At 38.5% G+C, this 23,519-nt stretch overlaps 1 protein-coding gene across 7 annotated transcripts in view; it reads left to right on the top strand.

Annotated features, from left to right (window-relative positions):
* LOC126354052 (anoctamin-7-like) overlaps positions 1–23,519 on the top strand; it is a 725,127-nt gene that overhangs the window by 666,401 nt on the left and 35,207 nt on the right. For 5 of the 7 annotated variants that reach the window (XM_050003407.1, XM_050003408.1, XM_050003404.1 and 2 more), the window contains exons 10-14: positions 2,899–3,094; positions 12,507–12,673; positions 17,235–17,363; positions 18,135–18,225; positions 19,636–19,841. In XM_050003407.1, coding sequence (XP_049859364.1) covers positions 2,899–3,094; positions 12,507–12,673; positions 17,235–17,363; positions 18,135–18,225; positions 19,636–19,841 — 789 coding nt within the window. The remainder of the gene's footprint in view (positions 1–2,898; positions 3,095–12,506; positions 12,674–17,234; positions 17,364–18,134; positions 18,226–19,635; positions 19,842–23,519) is intronic. The other 2 variants (XM_050003410.1, XM_050003405.1) reach the window with 1 other exon arrangement.

The following is a 23,519-nucleotide window of genomic DNA, read 5'->3' as shown; positions in this document are numbered from 1 at the left end:
TTATATCAAGCCATGAGGGCTGCAGCCAACTTCTGTGTGATGTCTAGTCCCCTCATTGGTATCTCAGGTAGATTATTTTGATGTGTGTACAGGGAAGTTGCTTCACCTTTTATTTTCCAATTGCTCAACCAGCCACAATTCCCTGTTACACCAATTTAGATGTTATGTAGTTTGTGTATTTATATAAAATTTTACTTCAGGCTATCTGGTATCATCATCTGTATAAAGATTATTTTCAAGAAAAACAGTCTTGGTTGTAATAAGTATTGTTTAGCGACGTGCTTTGCCTTTTTAGGGCATCATTAGATTTTCTACAAACAAGAAAAAAGGAAAAATAATAAATAATCAGATGTATGGTTGTATTATTTGCAGATCAAAATAGAAATATCAAAGCAGTACCTATAAACCATTAAGAGAAAAACTTACATTTGCTGTTACGAACTAAAATAAGCATATGCTAAACAGGCTATGTATATGTACAATAAAAACCAAGTAATGAGAAAACATTTAAAAAAATAAGGAAGAGAGACAGTAGCAGAGGCAAAATGAAAACACGCATATGCACATAACAGTAAGCATGGCAGGGCAGTGATATGACAACATTTACAAAATTGCAGACATGCAGCTTCATTTAAACATGGTACAGTAAAAATTGACCAACACAGTTCTATGTCAAGCACATAAATGGTTATGAACTATACTAAGTGGTCCATAGAGCTTAGTGGTGGAAACTCACACAGATGGTGTGCACAGTTAATTTCGAAGTAAAAATTTTAATTAAATGCATACAATAGGAATTAAAACTTTGATTACTGAGTAAGACATTCTAAAGAATGAATGTACTAAAATAATAAATAAACACAGTATGATACACTATATAAAGAGTGTTCATCTACCACTGTGTGTTACTTGTGCTGCCATGTTTCAGAAAGTCAATGAGCAGTGGGCCCTTGCGGTCAACGGAAAAGGTCATCATGACTTTCCCGGTGCTGGTGTGCCTGCTGTATTGACTGCACTTCAGAAGTTTCACTGGGAAGTCCTTACACATCAACCATACAGTCTCAATCCCTCCCCTTGCAACTTCCATATTTTTAGAGCCCTGAAGGCCATCTGTTAATTCGGACAGGGAGGTGCAAGTGTGGGTACAATTGTGATTCCATAGGCAGCCACCACAAACATTTTTCCATGAGGGCATTAACTGTCTTGTCTCTCTATGGGAAATGTATTAACAGTTGTGGTGAATACTTCTGAAATAATAAATAGTCTCCTTACTTTTTCCACCTGTCTCGTTTTCATTTGACTGCCCATTACACCATAAAAGTAGAAATGCTATAAATTAAAAATTCCAAAAAATAATTAATCCAGATAGAAAATCATTAAAATTGCTGCATCACGAAGACAGCATGCAGCAAATGTCAAATTGGCATAAAGTATATGACATGCTTAGCCACACAAATAATTAATATTTCAGCCCAACTGCTCAGTGTAGATAGGGGTAATGCCATCAGCATTTTGTGTAAAAGGAGAGATCACACAGAACGTTTCTCATTCAGAAATCGAATTTGAGTGTTGGCTGGCTGAATTGTGAAAAGATCAGACTGTATCTTGTGTAAGAAGGGCAAACATCTACCAGCAGGTGTGGGATTGGGCAGTACCTGGACCGTGGTCTATTGAGACTGCAGTTTATTATTATTACCCATGCTGGTCAGAATCCTACAACTGCCATGTAAATATGGAGTTAGAGTTCAGGTGGGTCACATTCGATGCTGTGGACCATATGACTAGAAACCAAGAGGACAGGCACCTTGTTCACTCATTCATGCTGGATCGTGCAGCCACACCAAGTACCTTTAATCAGAAAATGGACTTATTTACAGCAGTACAAGAGTCCATATGGACAGTGTGCTGAAATCTGAAGCACCATGGCCAGTCTGTGTGGCCACCATTGCTGCAACTTCCTTTGACATGGCTGCACCAGCTCTGTGTTCCCAGTGACAACACTGCATACACGGGTGGCATCACATCATCTTTTCAGATTAGTTCCAATTCTGTGTACAGCATCACATATACATGTGTGGAGGTTCCAGAGTGAACAAATGTTACCAGCATATAGCATGATGGTATGAGTTTCCATGGGGTACACAAGATTACATCTGGTTTACTTAGACACTAACGTGGATAGCATCAGTTACATTTGTGACGAGTTAAGGTCAGTGGTTGTGCACCATCTTTGGAGTCTCCATGACTATTTTTCAACAAGGTAAGATGTTGCATATATGTTCAAGACCTATCTCTGTATGAGAGGGTGTTAATTTGTTGTTCTGGCCATCACATTTTACAGATCTTTCACAAAACTGAAAACATCTTGCCATGGTTACCAATAAACCTGCACTTGTCCACTCACCAGCACCCCTGGTGTGTAGTTCATTGCAGCATGGGCTGACATCCTAGATAACTTTGACTTAATGCCCAGCAGAGTTAGAGCTATTGTTGCTTCCAGAAACGGCAGCTCTGAGCACCAAACTAATTTTCTTGTTTTCTGTCTTTCCTAGTGTAGTGCTTGTATTGGCTAGCAGTGTAGAAAGCCCAGAAATCTAAATTTGTTTATGCTGTCTTGGTACCCTGCAGTATCTGCTCTCATGTAACCCCCAGTGCAAATATTCAGTGAATATCTCATCTCTGACTTTTAATATTCCTGTTATTTTTGTGTATATTTAAGTAATAAACAAATATAAAAATATTTAACATGCATCTGATACATTTGAGTATTATTATTATTTACTTTTTTCAAAAAAAGTGTCTATTTGCATTGATTTATAGGTGCAGAAAATATCTTCCCTACAAAAATTATATCAGTGGTAATGTGATATTGTAGTTTGTAATTTTATTCTGTTTCAGATGTCCCTGGTCATAATTTTCATTATTGCCATCATAATATACAGAGTGCTTGTTTCTATTCCACTGTTCCAAAATGCAACCCTCAGATCACAGGCACAGGCCATAGCCAACCTTACAGGTGCCGTAGTGAACTTAATTCTTATAATGGTCATGAGCCGTGTTTATGAGAAGCTTGCTTATCGTCTCACAACATGGGGTAAGTTGTCAACAATTGTTTTAGATGATGATGATGATCAATCTGTTATATAAGGCATCCTAAAAAGTAATGCCTCCAATTTTTTAAAGCTTTTTAAACAAAGAAACTCTATTAACATTCTACCTCTTCATTCTTCACATCTTCATTTTTGTTTCTCAACAATCATCCTGACTATGAACCCATTTCTTCCAATGAGGGACTGATGTTTGATTTTGTTGATGGAGCCACAATTCATCTCTGCTTTCGCTGCTTCGTCACTATCAAAAAGTGAAGTCCTTAAAGATGTTCTTTAAGTTTTGGAAACAGATGAAAATCACAAGGGACCAAGTTGGGACTGTAAGTAGGATGATAAAGGACAGTCAACACAAGACTGTTGGACTGTTGATGTCGCAGTGCTTGTGTGTTGACTGGCATTGCCATGCTGAAGGAGAAGGTGCACCATGTGTAGATGAACTCTTTGAATTAGAAACTGAATTACAACATTCTGTTTCTCATGTACTGACTTAGTTATGTTACAATCTGCCATGCTACATACTACAATTTCAAGCCATCTCATGGCAGAGGGCTATAAAAATGTATTCATGAAGAATAAATGTGTGCAATGTTAATAATGTTTGTTTTTATTTAAAAGGCTTTACGAGTTCTCGCATAAAAAGTTCAGACACATTACTTCCAGCACATCCTCATACACAATTTTTACAGTGATTCTTGCAAAACCTGATAATAAAGAGACTGGTCAATAGTTTTCTGTATTTACTTTGTCATTTTTTTTACAACTTTGGCAAGTTTAAGACAGTTGGGAAAGTAGATAAAGCATGAGGAGGCAAGACTTCAATTTGTTCTGGTGGATGCTTGGGCTACCTCTCTTATTACTAATCATGTCTTTTGTATTGTCAATATACTATCACTTCAATAGAATTATAGCCCTTTGGGGATAAGTTATTGCCTTGTTCCTTTTTACTATTGCCTTCATACTTTATTACTTTCCAGACTAAACTGCTTTTATTTTCTGTCTCTGATATAACTTTATCATTGGCCATTATTTTTTCCTGATGTATGGCTTTTCTACATGCCTGAATGTATTTTGTAATGCAACTTGAGGAGAATGAACATGTGGTGGCTTTTTCTGTAGCTAGGCAGTTCTCTTTGCATGTTGTTTGGGATTTTTATGCCTCATGTTATCCACTTTCTGCTTTTAGACTTGTGTTCTTTAGAACCTGTGATTCGAGGGAAAATGCTGTTTGAAAACAACAGTTGAAAATGTCTGAGAACTTTTCAAACATTTTGTTGGTGTCTCATGCACCTGAGAAATTTCTTCACTTCCTCTGGATTGTAAGTGAGGAATGTTGCTATGCTCGGAGCATTGAACCTTCTTGCAGTCACAGTGAGTGAGAGTAACAATGAGTATGGATCTTACTGAGGCCATTAATAGTGCAGTTTTGGTGCATTTTAGAAAGGCAAGTAGCCAATCAGATCATTACAAATGACGGTAACATTATCCTGTGGAAACCGTGCTCACCAAAACAGGCAGACAGATGAGAGTAGCTAATGTTTCTGCATGTACAGCATCTTACTTACCATCACTTATCATGACAGAACTACTGATATGTGAGCACAGCCAAGGGTAACAGCTTGTCACCCTATAAATGGACACTTCTTTTGATTGGGTTCACATTTAAGGACCAGCTAATTATTTGTTAAAGAAGATTTTGGTTGTTTCTTCTGGTGTCTGTCTCTGTGATCAAGGATTTGTTTGCATATCTCTCTTGGGGGTTAGGTAGTCAGTAAATATTTTGTCACCTAGTCTTCATCACCTGTTGGTCTAATGAACAGGTTATTTGAACATTTAGCCTGTGAAGTTGCAATTTGCAAACTTACCTAACCACTTTGTTTTCTCTGGCATGACTGTTCAACTAGTTTTTGTACTTTTTTATTATTAATTAGAATGTATTTTCTTCGAGTGTTTGTCTTCTTTTTTAACTCCTCTTTTTTATCCTGTCAACCTCATTTGGCAGATGGTAGGAGTCATGAGCTTTTTCCTGAGAAAGGAGAGATGTTATCAGAATGGAGGAAAGGTGTGGAAAATCACGGAAAGGAAAGCATTAGGATAGAGGTGGATAGGTGACAAAGAATGGGGAGTAGCTGACCACTCCGAAGAATCTCAAGAGGCCAGCTTCTTCTATAGTTCATTAGAAACTATCATTAACCACATCACAAACTGCTGTATGCTGTATTGCAGTTCAGGATAATTACACTACTGTGGTGTAATATATCCCTTTGGTAAACTGATACGTTACCTCACTTCAACATAATCAATGAATGATGATTGTGACCATTAAAAGTTTTTATTTGTTAAGTAGCTTAGAATCATAAACTTTTGGGAAATTTCATTATGTTTGTGCGTGTAAGTGGGTACTAATGGATGCCTTGCATCTTCAAGGTGGGACACCAATGGCAGATAAACTATGCATTGAAGTGTCTGCTAGCTTGGCAGTTACTTTTTTCTATGATATCCCATCTCTGAAAATGGGATGTGCCTCGAATAAAAGGGCATGCCATGACAATATTGTTGAAGTCACAGAATACATATGACCCTCAGTTAGCTGTGAGTGCATGTAGAAATGTTGCTACTTACTGTCAGATAAAGTCCATTTTACCTTGCGCTAACTGTATATGCAGTTTCCTATACAGCTGTTAATTGTAACGGAAGATGCAATATAACTGTTATCAGAAGAATCAGTTTTTATTATTTAGGAGAAAGTCACAATATATCCAAGTTTACAGGTTCCAGCACAATTACTACTGCAACAAAGTAGTATTTCTAAGTCAGTCAAGTTACACAGTTTTAGCTAAACATGCAGCAGTTTAGAGTTAGAGAATAACAACATTCACGGTTAGTACAATCATACACATTATTTAAAAACTAACGGAAACACCACACTGTGCATAGATTTTATTTGTATGATACTAAACTGGCACATTAATTTTGTGTGTTTCGAACAGCTTCTATGTTTGAATAAAAATATATCGACTCTAATGTTGTTTTCTTGTTTAACTAATATGATGTCAGATATTGTTCACTTCTGTCAAATTTAATGAGGTGCATCTGACAACTTTTAGAGTTACCAGTATTTTTCCATAATTTATGAATCCATGGTGTATGAAATGTAACACTCGTGGTAGCTGCATTTTCTCAATTTTGGCCCAAGACAGCAAACGCTGTGCCATTAAAGTAAAGTATCAATCCAGCATGAGTACTGATACATGCTTTTCTATCTTATCCCTTTCCCAGATTTGATGGTTTTCCAATATCCTATGGGCCTTACGACGTAGAGATCTGAAAAAGCAAGTGAAAGTGTTCTGAAGTTAAGTTTCAGCACAGAGCACATCGGGATTGCAAAATTTGCTTATTATTTCATCATTTGCAGCATATCTAGAAGTCAGAGGCTGTTATCCCATATTAATCTTTCAGGTGTGTCAGTATCAAAGTAAATTGATGGGCTGAAAATGCTTAACAAGCCCACCAATCCCAGCTCCGACTTTACCTTCATCACAGGTCGCATACATTGGTGAAAAAAACAAAGGAAAGGCCAAATAAAAGAAAACTGAAAAGAACAAACATTTTGTCTGTAACTCCCACCTTCATAACTGCAGTCACTGTAAACCTCATCCAAGTCAAGCCTGGTGGTGAAAAAAAAATTCCTACACCAGTTTTAAATGTGATGGCAAAGGGAGGGACAGTTACTTATCAGTTCTGAAAGTTTCATTCTAATTGTAAACAGCATTGCGTTGGGGACTGTCACAAAAGCATGTCACATCGGCATGCTATAAATATTACACCAGAGTGAGCTGAGGGATAGTTGTTACTTTATGCTAAAAAATCCCTTGATTCATTGTAGATGTTACAAAAATGTTGAGCTATAGTATTTGTCATTAAGACAGTATGTTATCAGATTTGTGCTGCTTTGTATATTTCCCTGAATAATTCACATGTCCACCCTTCTTACAGAAGCTAAGTGTAGATGACCCATTCAATGTGTTGCACCATAGTAATTTTGAGTTGTTCTAGCAGCTTGAGGATTTTTTAATTGTACAGTAATCGTTGAGCATTGTGAGATAAACACAGTATTTTAAAAGAAAAAAAAAATCATACAATGCCAGATAGAAATAATAGAACTACACTGCTGTACACACCACTGAGAGACCCATTATACCCATTTCTATGTCTGCATCTACTTCTACATTCATACTCTGCAAACCACTGCAAAATATATTATAGGCATCCCTCATACATGAACAAAACACACAAACACACACACAGAATTACAAGCTTTCGCAACTGGCAGTTGCTTCGTCAGGAAAGAGGGAAGGAGAGGGAAAAATGAAAGGATGTGGGTTTTAAGGGAGAGGGTAAGGAGTCATTCCAATCCCGGGAGCGGAAAGACTTCCCTTAGGGGAAAAAAAGGACAGGTGTACACTCGCACACACACACACATATCCATCCGCACATACACAGACACAAGCAGACATATTTAAAGGCAAAATATGTCTGCTTGTGTCTGTGTATGTGCGGATGGATATGTGTGTGTGTGTGTGCGAGTGTACACCTGTCCTTTTTTTCCCCTAAGGGAAGTCTTTCCGCTCCCGGGATTGGAATGACTCCTTACCCTCTCCCTTAAAACCCACATCCTTTCATTTTTCCCTCTCCTTCCCTCTTTCCTGACGAAGCAACTGCCAGTTGCGAAAGCTTGTAATTCTGTGTGTGTGCTTGTGTGTTTTGTTCATGTGCCTGTCTGCCGGCGCTTTCCCGCTTGGTAAGTCTTGGAATCTTTGTTTTTAATATATTTTTCCCATGTGGAAGTTTCTTTCTGTTATATATATATATATATATATATATATATATATATATATATATATATATATATATATATATATATATATATATATATATATATTATTATTATTAAAAACAAAGATTCCAGGACTTACCAAGCGGGAAAGTGCCGGCAGACAGGCACAATGAACAAAACACACAAACACACACACAGAATTACTAGCTTTCACAACCGATGGTTGCTTCTTCAGGAAGGAGAGGGAAAGACGAAAGGATGTGGGTTTTAAGACAGGTGTACAATCTCGTGCCCCCCCCCCCCCCCCCCCCCCCCTCACACACACACACACACACACACACACACACACACACACACACACACGGGTGTGTGTGTGTGTGTGTGTGTGTGTGTGTGTGTGCGAGTGTACACCTGTCTTTTTTTCCCCTAAGGGAAGTCTTTCCGCTCCCGGGATTGGAATGACTCCTTACCCTCTCCCTTAAAACCCACATCCTTTCGTCTTTCCCTCTCCTTCCTGAAGAAGCAACCATCGGTTGCGAAAGCTAGTAATTCTGTGTGTGTGTTTGTGTGTTTGTGTGTTTTGTTCATTGTGCCTGTCTGCCGGCGCTTTCCCGCTTGGTAATTACTGGAATCTTTGTTTTTAATATATTTTTCCCATGTGGAAGTTTCTTTCATATATATATATATATATATAAAGCATATGATGACCAGTCCTCCCCTGCCCCCTCCCCAAATAAAAAAAAATTAAATAAAATAAAAACCCGTGTGTTGCTGTGATTAAATATGTTTACATGTTTACAAGGAACTATTACAAGGTTTACAACTTCACTTCTGCCATCCCCCCCCCCCCCCCCACCCAATATTTGAGGCTTTAATGAAACTAATTGGTCACACGTGTATCATTCAAAGTATTTTCCATTGCTGGCCACTACTTTCTTCCATCTTTTGGGCAGTGTACAAATCACGTATCGAAAAAATTGTTCATCTATTGAAGCTACCCACGAATCGATCCAATTTGTGACTTCTTCAATAGATCGGAAGCGTTGGTCAGCCAAGCCATGTGCCATTGATCTAAATAGGGAGCAATGTCTGGAGAATATGGTGGATGGGGTAGGACTTCCCATTTTAACGTTTCCAAGTACGTTTTGACCTCTTTTGCAACATGGAGTCGAGCGTTGTCGTGCTGCAAAATCACTTTATCGTGCCTCTTGCTGTATTGCAGTCTTTTGTCTTTTAAAGCTCTGCTCAAACACATTAATTGCATTTGATAACCAGCATCTGTGATTGTTTCGCTTGGTTTTAACACCTTGTAGTACACAATGCCGAGCTGGTCACAGCAAATGCAGAGCATGATCTTGGAGCCGTGAATATTCAGTTTGGCCATCGATGTGGAAGCAAGGCCGGGATATCCCCATGACTTTTTGCATTTAGGGTTATCGTAATGAACCCATTTTTGTCCCCGGTCACAATGCGATCCAGAAATCTCTTCCATTTTTGCCTCTGAAGCAACTGTTCACAAACACACAAATGCCATTCAATGTCTGTTGGTTTCTACTCACATGGGAACCAAGTTCCTTCTTTCTGAATCATTCCCATAGCCTTGAGACGTTTTGAAATGGCTTGCTGTGTCAGTCCCACTAATCATGCCAAGTCTTCTTGAGTTTGACATGAGTCTTCACTCAGCAATGTCTCCAGTTCTGCATCTTCAGAAACATTCTCTCTTCAACCATTATGCCAGTCTAAGATGTTGAAATCACCGTTCTTGAGGTGTTGAAACCACTCACAACATGTTCTTTCACTAACAGTGTCCTTACCATATGTACTTGAGAGCATTCGATGAGACTCAGCCGCTGTTTTCTTCATATTGAAACAAAACAGTAACGCCTCCCACAAATGACAAGAATTAGGTTTGTAAACTGATATTTTCAATCAAGAACAACTTTATGATGCAGACACAAATTGACTAATGTTTGAATGAGGTTGTGTTGACCAAGGTCCAAGCTAACTGCATCATGTCTGTGATCTGTTTCTTTTGACCACTACTTACCGTTGTCACCACCTATTGGCAAACAGTGGAAGCAAAGTTGTACACCTTGTAAAAAGTTCTTAATGAATTGATGAAAAAGTGTTCAGAAATGGGTGTAGACATAGATAGGGTTACACATCAATTTTATTATTCAGTGATGATCAAAGTACATTGCCTGCAGATAATATGATATAGAGTACATTATTAACAAAATCATACACATGCAGTAAGACAGAACTATCAATATTTTTTCTAAAATGAAAAATATCTCTGCGGGAAGTACCATCATGACATTATCATAGATGGAACTACTAGAGATATATCAAAAGTATAAGTATCTGGGAGTTATAGTTTCAGCTCAAGGTTCCAGTAAAAGAAATAAGGCAGGGGTCAACCAAGCCAAATAATCAATCAATAAGCTAACTTCCACCCTTTGGTTAGACCAGATTAAAAAAAAACAAAAAAGTTATATCAATTAATAATATTAGGCATTTGCTTATATGGAGCCAGATATTGAGAATTGACTTAACATTGAAAGATACTTAAAGTTATCCAAATGAATTTTTTGAGTAGTAGTCTTAGAGTTTCAAAACGAGAGAAAACCCAAATAATAAAGTCAAGAAGTGAATGAAAATTCCCACTTACATCACCCAAGAAGCAGAAAAACATCGTCTAAAATGGCATGAGATTGTAATGAAATTAGGGATGACTGATGACTGAAAGAAGTACTTTGTTGTCAACAAAGATGTAACGCAAAATGGAAAAATCGAGTAGAGGAGGATTTGCAGTGAAGAAATTTGAGCTATGGTTTATACAATGCTAGGGAAGCTTGGATATGAGGTTGCAAGAAAGAGCCTGAAGAGCTGTGAATAACTGGTGTTGTGGTCATAGGATACTCCAGTGTTTTGTGAAATGCATAATTTTACACTTCTGTACCTTTAAAACAATTTGCCAACCTTTGCACCACTTTGAAATCTTACCAAGATGGGACTAGATATTTGCACAGCTTTTTTCACGCATCCTTTCGTTATAGCTAACTGCATCGTCTGCAAACCGAGACTGGTATTAGTATTGTGTGCCACATCATTTTATACAAAATGAACTGTGGGTCCCAATATATTTCCCTGACCCAGCCCCAAAATTGCTTCTATTTCTAACAGTGGGTCTCCATCACAATGCGGTGTCTGTTCCCTGCCAATAAATCCTCAGTATAGTCACAAATTTTGTTTGATACCTCATATGATCAGATTTACTTTAATACTCATTGAAATGGAACCAAGCCAAATGGTTTTCGGAAGTAAAAAAATACTGCATCCACCATATTGCCTTGATCCTTGGCTTTCAGGATGTCATGTGAGAAAAGTGTGAATTGAGTTTCATATGATGATTTCTAAATCTGTTGTGGGTGGCATTAAGGTCGTCAGTTGGTTTGAGGTACGTTATTGTGTCTGAGTTCAGGACATGTTCTGAGATTATAGAAGAGATGGATGTCAATGACGTCGTATGAAATTTTCTTGGGTCGTGTGTGACATGCTTTCTCACAACCACTGTGCACAATTTTCTGTTAAAGGGATGTACTATACATTATGGTTAAAATGGGAGATAACTCAGTTCATTTGCTGGTATTGTCTCTCATTCTAAATAATAATCCTTATTTCTTACGTGGAATACCACAGAGAACATGTAGCAGTATAATTATCACAGTCCATTGCTGAAGAGATCTGCTTCATGTTCCTGCTGGCATAACAGGTAAAGGTAAACTATGAATTAATTTCAAAAGTTTTAATTCCAGGCATCATAATTCAATGAAAACCCTGCACAGGCAAGATCCTAAATGTAGTATGGAGTAGAAATCTCTATATCCAAAGAATAGTTTCAAATTTCATGTTATTGAGGATTAAAGAAATGTTATTGCAGGACAAAGTGCCCATTGTGAAATGACTTACAAAGCTACAACTAATAGCTGGAGCTTTTTATGAATGTACCTGTTGACTCAAACAACTCACCAATTCTTCCACAAATTGTTGATACAGTAATTTATTGTTGATTGGGCAAGCCCTTATCAACCCTCATAACTGTTTCCACAATTTGTAGTAACTTCTTAGTGATTCCAGCAATAATTTAGTGTGCATAGTTTGAAGGTGTTACTACGCAATCACTTGAAAAGTTTTGATATTATTTTAATGTAAAACCTTTATTCTGAAAAATTTAGATAAATTTTGCACTTCCTGTTTCCATATTTTTTTTTTTTTTTTTTTTTTTTTTTTTTTTTTTTTTTTTTTTTTTTTGGAAACAGCCATTTCTTTCAGAGTTTCTTAAATAAATATAGCATTCAATTTGTCTATTAAGACCTTGTTTTTAAATGATGACACACAAACTTGCTTGTTGAACTTTGAAATAACTGCATAAATGTATACAATAAAGCAACAATGTGTTTGAAAGTTGCATTGCATTATTCAGATGTGATTGATTTCTACTAAAATTTAACAGTTTTACTGAGAACACCAGCTTGAAAAAATTCTTCATTTTGTTTCAGAAATGCATCGTACACAGACAGAATTTGATGACAATCTAACATTCAAAGTGTTCATTTTCCAGTTTGTGAATTTCTACTCATCAATATTTTACATAGCATTTTTCAAGGGTCGTTTTGTTGGTTATCCTGGAAACTACACTAAAATACTGAAGCTCAGGAATGAAGATGTGAGTAGCTATTTTTTTATTAAAATGTAAAAAACATGACAAGTTACTTCCAGTTCTCCACTGAAGCCATCTGTTCCTTGGTTGTCCTATGTCTCTCTTCCCTGTTAGCTTATAATTGATTACTTAAAAGTTCTTCTTCTTTAATCTCTGAGAGTATGTCTTCGACGTTCTTTAAATATTTCATTTCTACTGGCTGTGTTCTTTTTTTGTCCTTCTTGGTTAATGTCTAAAATTTGCTTCAGTATTTCCAAATAGCAGTAACCATTACTGTGTAAAATGTTAAACTTTGTATCCTCCCTTGTTTTGTCATGCAGTGTTCCATGTATGCATCACATGTCATTTGAAACTTATTTAATTTACCAGTGATATCATTTTGATATTTGTAGCTAACATCACAGTGTATATCTGAAATGTGCTATTGGTTCTATTGATTGTTCATATAGTACTGTTCTGAAGCTAACTGGAAATTTCCCCTCAAAGGCCAATATTTTGAATTTTTGAAATTTTTAAATGTTAGTTCTTACACATTTGATTTAGGTGATGTATTGGTGTCTGCATCCCGTGGTCTTGCGGTAGCATTCTCACTTCCCACGCACAGGGTCTTGGGTTCAATTCCCAGCGGGGTCAGGGATTTTCCCTGCCTCGAGATGATGGGGTGTTGTGTCGTCGTCGTCGTCGTCGTCATCCCCACTACAGTCGGTGGAAGGCAATGGCAAACTACCTCCGCTAGGACCTTGCCTAGTCAGCTGTGTGGGTCTTCTGCATTGTCCTCTACACTCCTTGGAGTATGGGATCATCATCATAAGCTGGAGGTCATTTTCTGGCTTTTGAATAATTATTTGATCATCGTCTATGTATCTTATTAGTAATGTGACACTTTGATAAAGCTCCCATTTCCACTGTCAGTCAATGTATTCAAAGTGTATATTGAACAACCAACTTGCCCCAGCTTCACACAGTTAGCACTAAGTATCTGCAACTGCACGACTTGTGTGGCATAGCAGTAATTTCTTTAGGGCCAGTGCATAGAATTCAGATTAAAATTCTGAGACTAATCTAAGGTAACTGAATATCATCACTTTCGTATATCTGGAATGATTTATATTGCACATGCCAGGAAAGTTCTCGTGAGCCACAAATGTTGTCTGGTCCATACTACTGAAGTTTGGAGTGACATCCTGTGACAATAATAGTAGTTGAAAGCCAACACCAGTTCAGCACAAGTTACATTTACTGTGTGACCTTTTCCTGCTTTTCCTTTCACATCCCTTAAACATTAACTCAGTACTGAAAGCTCTGTACTCATCTGATTACTATGTGAGATGTCCAGCTTAACATGTTGTTGAGGAATTGGCAGTAGTTCATGCAGGCTGCCCATTAGCAATAGTTCAGGTTAACCTGGTACTGCTGTTGAGTAGCCTTGCAAGCCATGCTGTTGTAGATACTTCGGGGCCAATTTCATTATATTTTTGGATTACATTGTTAGACAATAGATTCAAGAACTTTACCAAAGTCTCAGATTAATAACAGGACATACAGGTGCACATAAAAATACTCTGCTCTTCTCTCATGACCAAATAATTATTCAGAAGACAGAATATGACCTGTAGTTTGCAATGTATTCCTCATGAAACTATTAGCAAAAACTGTATCAAAAGCCCTGTAGTAGTTCCTAGGAGATTCCTGGATGGAAAAATATGTAAAACAAGGGAAAGGCAACCACTCGTATATAACGGATTGGTGCATGGTGCACATACTACTTCTTCTTCTTCTTCTTCTTCTTCTTCTTCTTCTTCAGTTCTCTTATGCTTTCAATCATTGGGTAACCTTGTCCTGTCCAAATCTTCCACACTCATGCCTTTGTCCCAGTTTCTTTACCCTGTTCTTGCATGAGATGCAGAGTTTTTATCATCCAGCACCTCCCTGCACATGCAGTTAAAATGCTTATTTAGCTTTTCTTTCCTCTCCCAGTCTTGCAACATGCCAATGCCACCCAACTGGTGCTCCTCAGCCACCATACTCATTACTTTCTTATACATCTACGTCTACATCTACATGACTACATGCAATTCACAATTAAGTGCTTGGCAGAGGGTTCATTGTACCATCTTCTGCCCAGTCTCTTCTCAAGTTCTTCAGTTTCTAACTCAGTGTTCTGGTCTTTCCTACTATGCTTCTCACAAACTTCCTTTTGTGGCAGCAAACCACATTAGGTGTTTCTCCATACTACATGCTGTAATTGGTGTCATAATTGCATTGTAAATTATTTATTTGTAATTTCTGCTACCAGTCACTTTTAATTTTTTGTTCTATGTTTAATCAAATATAATAAGACGTGTTTTGAACATGTCTTGTTCATCAGGTGTTTATACATACATAAACTAAATTAACCTAGAACTTTCTGTCCATTGTTTGTTACTGTAGTGGGGGGTGTGGCATTTGGGGGAGAGGGAGGCAGTGGATGGCCAGAAATCAGTCAGTGATGTCTTCTGCTGGTTTTTCTTGTTGAGCAATAGTGTAAATTTACTCAACAGTTACAGCACTACACCAGTGATGCAAGTGAAGCTACAAGGTCATGAAATCATAAGTGATCAACTGTCATAAGTCTTTCACACAATTGTCACAACACACGACTGCTGCAAAACTATCTGCACCCTATATATGCTGTGATGTCATACATAAGAAGACAAAAAAACCAGCAAAAGCAATCAATGTCATCGATTTTTGGCCATCCACTGTCTCCCTCCCTCCCTCCCTCCCTCCCTCCCTCCCTCCCCCCCCTCCCCCCCTCCCCCCCCCCCCTCAGCCCCCCCTCCTACCCAATGCCACACCAGCCACTACAGTAATGAGAAGTGAGGAATGGGCAATGGGCAAACAGTTGCAGGTTAATTTAGCTTAAGATAACTTATTTTTATGTAACTTTTCTATGTATGTATGTATAAACACCTGATGATAAACAGAACAGGTTTGAAACACTTTGTATTATATTAGATTAAACATAAAACAAAAAAATAAAAATGACTTGTTGCAAAAATTACAAATAAATAATTATCCCATACAGTCACAGTTCACAAATGCAGCCTTTATGGCTGAAAATAATAAGTATTGTAAATTCTCTCTCTCTCTCTCTCTCTCTCTCTCTCTCTCTCTCTCTCTCTCTCTCTCTCTCTCTCTCTCTCTCTCTCTCTCTCTTCCCTACTATTGTGTTATTCATCTTATACTAAGATAAGACTAGTTTCTTAGTTGTATTTAGCACCTCTAGTTCTGTTCTCCCACCACTACTTAATATGGTGCCAAGATATTCAAAATGGTCTAGTTTTTCCAGAGACTTACCATTACAGAGTATATAGAGTTCTTCCTGTTTCTTCTGCTTTGAAAGCTACATTACTTTGTTTTTCCCACATTCACCATCATTCCCTTCCTCTTCAGTTCTTCATAATATTCCACTACAGCCTGCTGAAGTCCTTCCGGTGTGTCAGCTGTCAATACTGTATCATCTGCATATTGCAGATAGACTGGTCATAGTCTCCACATTATGATGATGGTTCTGTGGGTTTGATGCTTGCACTCTTTTATTACTTCATCTAGAAAGATGATATAGAATAAGGGGCTGAGGCTATTCACCTTGCTTGATTTCTTTTCCCACTTGTAATTCTCCTGATTTTTCACCATCAATGCAAATCACTCCCCCTGCTAGTTCATACACACTGTTTACGACACTTATCAATTTTATTGATACCCTCTTTTCTACCAGTGCTTCTCACACATACCCCCTTGACACGGAGTCAAATGCAGATTTAAGATTCTTTACTTCATCATACCATATACTGAGAGCACTCTTCTTTTTCTCTACAGCTTCTGTTGCTTCTCTGTTAATGCACGGCTTGATGTTTCCACATTCTGTGTTTCGATTTCTCCATGTGATGATGTTCTGTAGATATTATGAGAGTTGTTGTTGGTACATGTGTTTCTTACTGCCTCCTTATATCTGATAGGCATTAAATATTCCTTCAGTGTTGTGTAATGTTTTTTTCCCCTTCCATTTCACCAACAGATTTATATTTGCTGTAACAATGGAAAATACAGGATGAAATGTAAGGTGCTGAGTCACAGATAGGCACAACAAAAACACTGTCACAAATACAGCTTTCAGCCATTAAGGTCAGAATTAGACTGCAGTCGCGCGCGTGCGCATGCGCGTTTGTCTAATTTTGAAGTAGGCCTACTGACCAAAAGCTATATTTGTGATAGTCTTTTTGTTGTACCTATCTGCGGCTCAGCACCTCTTTCCTTTCAACAATATTGTTACAAAATATTTATTAAATTTGAATACTAATTTCTTTTCATAACTCACTATAGTCTGTAAAATCTTACCTCAAGTTCACTTGGACACAGTATAATAAATTCTTAAATTCATAAAGTATGTAGTAAATGCAAATAAAATACAGAGCAAAAGATATGTACACTGGATATAAGTTTTTATTTCCAATTTTGATATCTGTAGTGTGTATAAATGCTTCCAGGAAACTGCTTAAATATAATACTACCTTCTCTTTTCTAGTGCAGTGCTGGAGGATGTCTGATTGAATTAGCACAGCAATTAGCTGTCATAATGATTGGAAAGCAGATCATAAACAATGCACAAGAAATACTTGTCCCAAAGCTGAAAGCATGGTGGCACAAGAAACAAGTGAGCCATTATGTTGGTAGTAACAACTTTCATTAGCTTCTGTTCAGTGTTAATAAACACCGAGCATACTTGAGGTGTGACATGGATAAGGATTATACAACTGTTAATGGGGACATTGGTGACAACACATTGTAGATTATACACTCCTCATGTATGCAGTCCATGACAACTAGTGTTACATGGGTTCTACAATACATGGGCCAAGGAATGAAAATGCTCTTTTCGTTTATAGTGGAGCTGAAGATGGCGTAAGTGTTGAGTGTTGGGCCAACTAGTTGCTTGAAATAAATTTCTTTGACAATGCAGTTGTGGTGGTTCATTTCCTTTATGTAACTGGGAATTGTCTGTTTTTAGAGACTGATAGAGGACAGATATGTCCTCAACTACTACATATACTGTAACATACAGGCAACATATTATAGATACTTGTGATAAGAGAGCAAAATTACTCGAGTCTCAAATGTTCTAAACAATACTTTGTCTTGTGATCTCACATGTATTGGAAATAAGAAAATGCAGTTAGGCATGATTGTTAATGCTGTCATGAAAGTTGTTCTGGTAGCTATTTAAGAAAATGTAAAACATTTTTCTTCTTTTATCATTATTTGTAAGACTTCTCTATCAGATTTTGTGGGAAGTCTCAGATAAGTTACAGTAAATAGATACTTACAATATATTTACTGTGCAAACATTGTACATACATTTTATGCTTTTCTTGTGTAGTTTTGCAACAGTATTATCATTCTACTCAAGATGATTCAAATATTCCAGGTTAAGCTTACTAAGAAGCACAAAACCCGATGGGAAGAAGATTACCAACTTATACAGAATGAAGGACTTTTTCAAGAATATCTGGAAATGGGTAAGCCTCTTTCTCTGTCATTAATCTTATAAAACAATGTTTGAAGTAATAGTTTGTTCTCCAAAAGTTAGGAGAAAATCAAAGGATTTAGTAAATTTTAAAAAGTGATAGGACAACATGTTATACATGTTCATATATTTAAGGAAATCTTTGGGCACCCTCACTGTTGAGAACAAGTAAGCCCCAAAAACACACACACACACACACACACACACACACACACACACACACACACACACACACACACAGCTACATGTGCTAATGATCTTTAATTATTTATGTGATCAAAATAAATGTATTGACTACAATATATTTAAAGACTGGCAGGAACTTGATGAATTTTTCAATAACAAGCAATAGTACAAAGAAACATAGACCATGCATTGTCGTTAAATGTAATTTAAAGTAATTCTGAACAGTTTTCCACATTCATATTTCATGACTTGAGAGGATATATGATGTTATTTCAGTGATGACAAAACTAAGCCAATTTTATGTAGAACTTATCAGTATGAGCCTACTTCTCAGTATGATGTTGCAGCCCTTCTAACCCAGATGCCACCATACTCACCGATGATGGTCATCCAGGGCAGTGCAGAACCACCATTCATCAATGAACATACTGTAACACTTCAATTAGCATTCCCTGCTTACCAGTCAGGGTACCACTCCAAACACATCCCTTTGTGTTGAGGTGTTAATGGCAACCTATGCATGGGGACAGTAATTTCCCAGTCTGGCTGCTACTAGTCTTTGACCAGGGGTGTGGGGTGACACATAATGTTGCAGTGAGTACATTACTTTTTCTCAGATGGCAGGCACAGATGTGAAGGGGTTATGACATGCTAGGCACACAGTACTGTGATCTTCCCTTGTGGTGGTCAGACATAGTCAACTGGAACCGTGGTGCCGAGTATGCCTCCTGCCCTAGCATTCCCATGTAGCCCAATGTCAGGCCACAGTCACATCTGAATGCCTAACAAATTTAGATATTGCACGATTCAACTAGTTAGCCAAATGGAGACACATTATTTAGCCCCTTTCAAATTCTGTCCGAGGTTGATAATGCTGTTTAACATGAGTACATGGCATCTCTGTCCTTCAGTGATCACTCAACATCCAATGCAGTTCATGCCCCTTCTGTACCCTTTCAGGCCTTACAAAAATTTTCACACGAGAATGTGATGTATGTAGTTACACTTTCCTCAGTTAAATTATAATTTAGCATATCAGTCAAAGATAGGTATTAATATTTAATTAATCTGTTTATAAAATAACCATCAATCAGTGTTGCAGTTTTATTTAGTGTTGTAGTTTTATTTTTATTGATTGTAATGTGATCTAAGTCCTCTGTTTGTAATTAGCTTAAATTATCTTCAGCATATTTAATACAGAGAATTTACATTGCAGTCCTCCAGTTTGGTTTCATCACAATATTTGTAGCAGCATTTCCACTTGCTCCATTGTTTGCTCTCCTCAATAATTGGGTTGAAATTCGTTTGGATGCACAAAAGTTTGTGTGTGAAACAAGACGCACAGTTGCAGAGCGGGCAGAGAATATAGGCATTTGGTTCAAAATTCTTGATATGCTGGCACATCTGGCAGTCATAAGCAATGTAAGTAGTAAAATACACAATACTGTGCACATTTGCTTTTAATATATAATCAGCTCTATTGACACCAAGGACTCATTAAAACTGAATGTCTTAATTTATCTTATAATTATTTTTCTTTTTTATATTGATGTTAGAGGCACATACCACTACACATTGCACAAATTTGCAATGATCAGTATCAAATAAAAATTAAAACTTAAAATAGCACCAGTAGGTTTACTGTAAGAGTTAAACAATAGAAACTGCAGGTATGAATATCAATAATGTAGGAAAAGACAGATTGCTACTTACTGTAAAGAAGACATGTCAAGTTGAAAACAGGCACAATTAAGACACTTCCATAAAGCTTTCTGCCACAGTCTTCATCAGTGAAAGAAAGAGACATATTATTCACACACACCAGCAAACCAACATCATTCACACACGATCACCAGCTTCAGTGTCTCTTGCCAGGCTGCAACTATCACATGGGTTTCAAACATAAATCTGGAGGGGGCAGGCAAAGGGAAGGGATAGTAGTGTATGGGTGAGGAGAGAGACGAACACTCTTTGGTGTAGTGTGCAGGAACTAGACTGCCAACAGGGGCAGTGTCAGGAGGTTGCAGGGCAGGGAGTTGCAGAAAAAAAGGAGAGGAGCGGGGAAAGATGGGCTAATCTGTTGGCGGAGGGCTGCAAATAAACAAGGTGGGAGCTGAGAATGGGGAGGAGATGATAGGACAGAAGAGGTGGAAACTGTTGGGTGGAGGGTGTGGGGACAGTATGTATGTTACCATTGGTTGAGGTTAGGATAGTTATGGGAGTGGAGCTTGTGTTGTAAAGTTAAGTCCCATCTGCACAGTTCAGAAAAGCTGGTGGTGGAGGGAAGATGGCTTGGGTAGTGAAGCAGCCATTGAAATAAAGTGTGTTATGCTCAGATGCATGTTGTGCCACATGGTGGTCTACTTTGTTCTAGCCAAGTTCATTGGTGGCTGTTCATACTGGTGGACAGCTGGCTTGTAGTCATACCAATATAAAAAGCTGTGTAATGATTGCAGCAGAGCTTGTAAATGACATGGCTGCTTTCATTGATAGCCCAGCCCCTGACAGGGTAGGATAAACCTATGACAGGACTAAAATAGGAAGTGTTGGGTGGGTGGATTGGGCAGGTTTTGTACCTGGGTTTCCCACTGGGGTATGATCCTTGTTGCAAGGGGTTGGGATTGAGAGTGGCATAGGTATGGACTAGGATGATGTGAAGATTGGGTGGGTGACAGAACACCACTTTAGAAAGGGTGGGAAGCATCACAGTCAGGATGTTCTTCATTTCAGTGTATCATGGTAGGTAATCAAACCCCTGGCAAATGATGTAGTACAAGTTGATTCCATATTTCTAGATTTCCGGAAAGCTTTTGACACCGTTCCTCACAAGCGACTTCTAATCAAGCTGCGGAGCTATGGGGTATTGTCTCAGTTGTGCGACTGGATTCGTGATTTCCTGTCAGGAAGATCGCAGTTTGTAGTAATAGATGGCAAATCATCGAGTAAAACTGAAGTGATATCAGGTGTTCCCCAGGGAAGCGTCCTGGGACCTCTGCTGTTCCCGATCTATATAAATGACCTGGGTGACAATCTGAGCAGTTCTCTTAAATTGTTCGCAGATGATGCTGTAATTTACCGTCTAGTAAGGTCATCCGAAGACCAGTATCAGTTGCAAAACGATTTAGAAAAGATTGCTGTATGCTGTGTCAGGTGGCAGTTGACGCTAAATAACGAAAAGTGTGAGATGATCCACATGAGTTCCAATAGAAATCCGTTGGAATTCGATTACTCGATAAATAGTACAATTCTCAATGCTGTCAATTCAACTAAGTACCTGGGTGTAAAAATTACGAACAACTTCAGTTGGAAGGACCACATAGATAATATTGTCGGGAAGGCGAGCTAAAGGTTGCGTTTCATTGGCAGGACACTTAGAAGATGCAACAAGTCCACTAAAGAGACAGCTTACACTACACTCGTTCGTCCTCTGTTAGAATATTGCTGCGCGATGTGGGATCCTTACCAGGTGGGATTGACGGAGGACATCGAAAGGGTGCAAAAAAGGGCAGCTCATTTTGTATTATCATGTTATAGGGGAGAGAGTGTGGCAGATATGATACACAAGTTGGGATGGAAGTCATTACAGCATAGACGTTTTTCGTCGCGGCAAGACCTTTTTACGAAATTTCAGTTACCAACTTTCTCTTCCGAATGCGAAAATATTTTGTTGAGCCCAACCTACATAGGTAGGAATGATCATCAAAATAAAATAAGAGAAATCAGAGCTCGAACAGAAAGGTTTAGGTGTTCGTTTTTCCCGCTTGCTGTTCGGGAGTGGAATAGTAGAGAGATAGTATGATTGTGGTTCGATGAACCCTCTGCCAAGCACTTAAATGTGAATTGCAGAGTAGTCATGTAGATGTACAAGGATGAGGTTGAGCTGTTCCAGTCTGGGGTGGTGTGGGTGATGAGGGAGTCACACCTTTGTGGCTGGTTCTTGAGGGTGGTGAGAGGATTGGGAGTTTGAGGGGAAATGGCACAGGACATCTGTTTGCTGACTAAGTTTGGGGGATAGTGCCTGTCTGAAGGCCTTGGTGAGACCCTAGCATACTGAGCACGGGTGTTTGTTACTGCAGATACACCTTCCACAGGTGGCCAGGCTGTATGGGAGGGACTTTTTGGTGTGAAAGGGAGGCAGCTGTCAAAATGCAAGTAGTGTTAGTGGTTGGTGTGTTAATTGTGGACAGAGGTGCAGGTTGAGGTGGAGGTGAAGTTAAACGACTACAAAGGTGGCACACTGGGTTGAGGAGTAGCACATGAAGTAGAGGGGAGAGGTGTTGAGGCTGTGAAGGAATGAAGATAGGGTGTCTCAACCCTGAGTGCAGATCATGAAGATATCATCAATGGACCTGAATTGGACTAAGGGTGTGGTGTTTTGTGTGGCTAGGAAGGTATCCTCTAGATGACCCTAAAAATGTTGGGATAGGAGAGAGAGCTATATTGGAGCCCATGGCTGTGCCACAGATTTGTTTGTATACCTTCCCTTCAAATGAGTAGTAGTTGTGGCTTAGGATAAAGTTAGTAACATGTATGAGGAATGAGGCAGTGTTCGATAGCAGTAAGATTATGGGCATAAAGGATGTTGGTGTATAGGGAGGTGGTGCCAACAGTGACAAATAGGGATCCAGGAGGTAAAGGGATGGGGATGGTGAGAGTTGAAAGAAATGGTTGATATCTTTGATGTGGGAGGCTAGGCAATTGGTTGGATATGTTGGTCAGTAAGCACTGAAATTGTTTCAGTGAGTGCACAATAACCAACCACTAAAGGGTGTCCAAAATTGTTGGTTTTGTGGATTTTGGGGAGCATATAGAAGATGGGTGTGTAGGGTGTAATAGGGGTGAGGAGGGAAATGGATATAAGGGACATTTTCTGGGAAGGGGCTAAGGCTTTAAGCAGGGACTGGAGTTTGTGTTGGACATCTGGCAGAGTTTGTAGGTGTTGTAGTCAGATAATTGGCTGAGGCCTTCTGCCAGATAGTCCCAGCGATTCATAACATCAGTTGTGGAACCTTTATTTGCAGGTACTGAAAGAGGCAGTGTTCAATGTTGGAGTTAGGGTGGTTTTGACTGGAGAGATTGGCAGCTAAGAAGTGCTTTTAT

Source organism: Schistocerca gregaria, chromosome 3, assembly GCF_023897955.1.
Source record: "Schistocerca gregaria isolate iqSchGreg1 chromosome 3, iqSchGreg1.2, whole genome shotgun sequence".
NCBI lineage: Eukaryota > Metazoa > Arthropoda > Insecta > Orthoptera > Acrididae > Schistocerca > Schistocerca gregaria.
The sequence above is the reverse complement of the archived record's forward strand: the minus strand, read 5'-3'. Positions and strand labels throughout refer to the sequence as shown.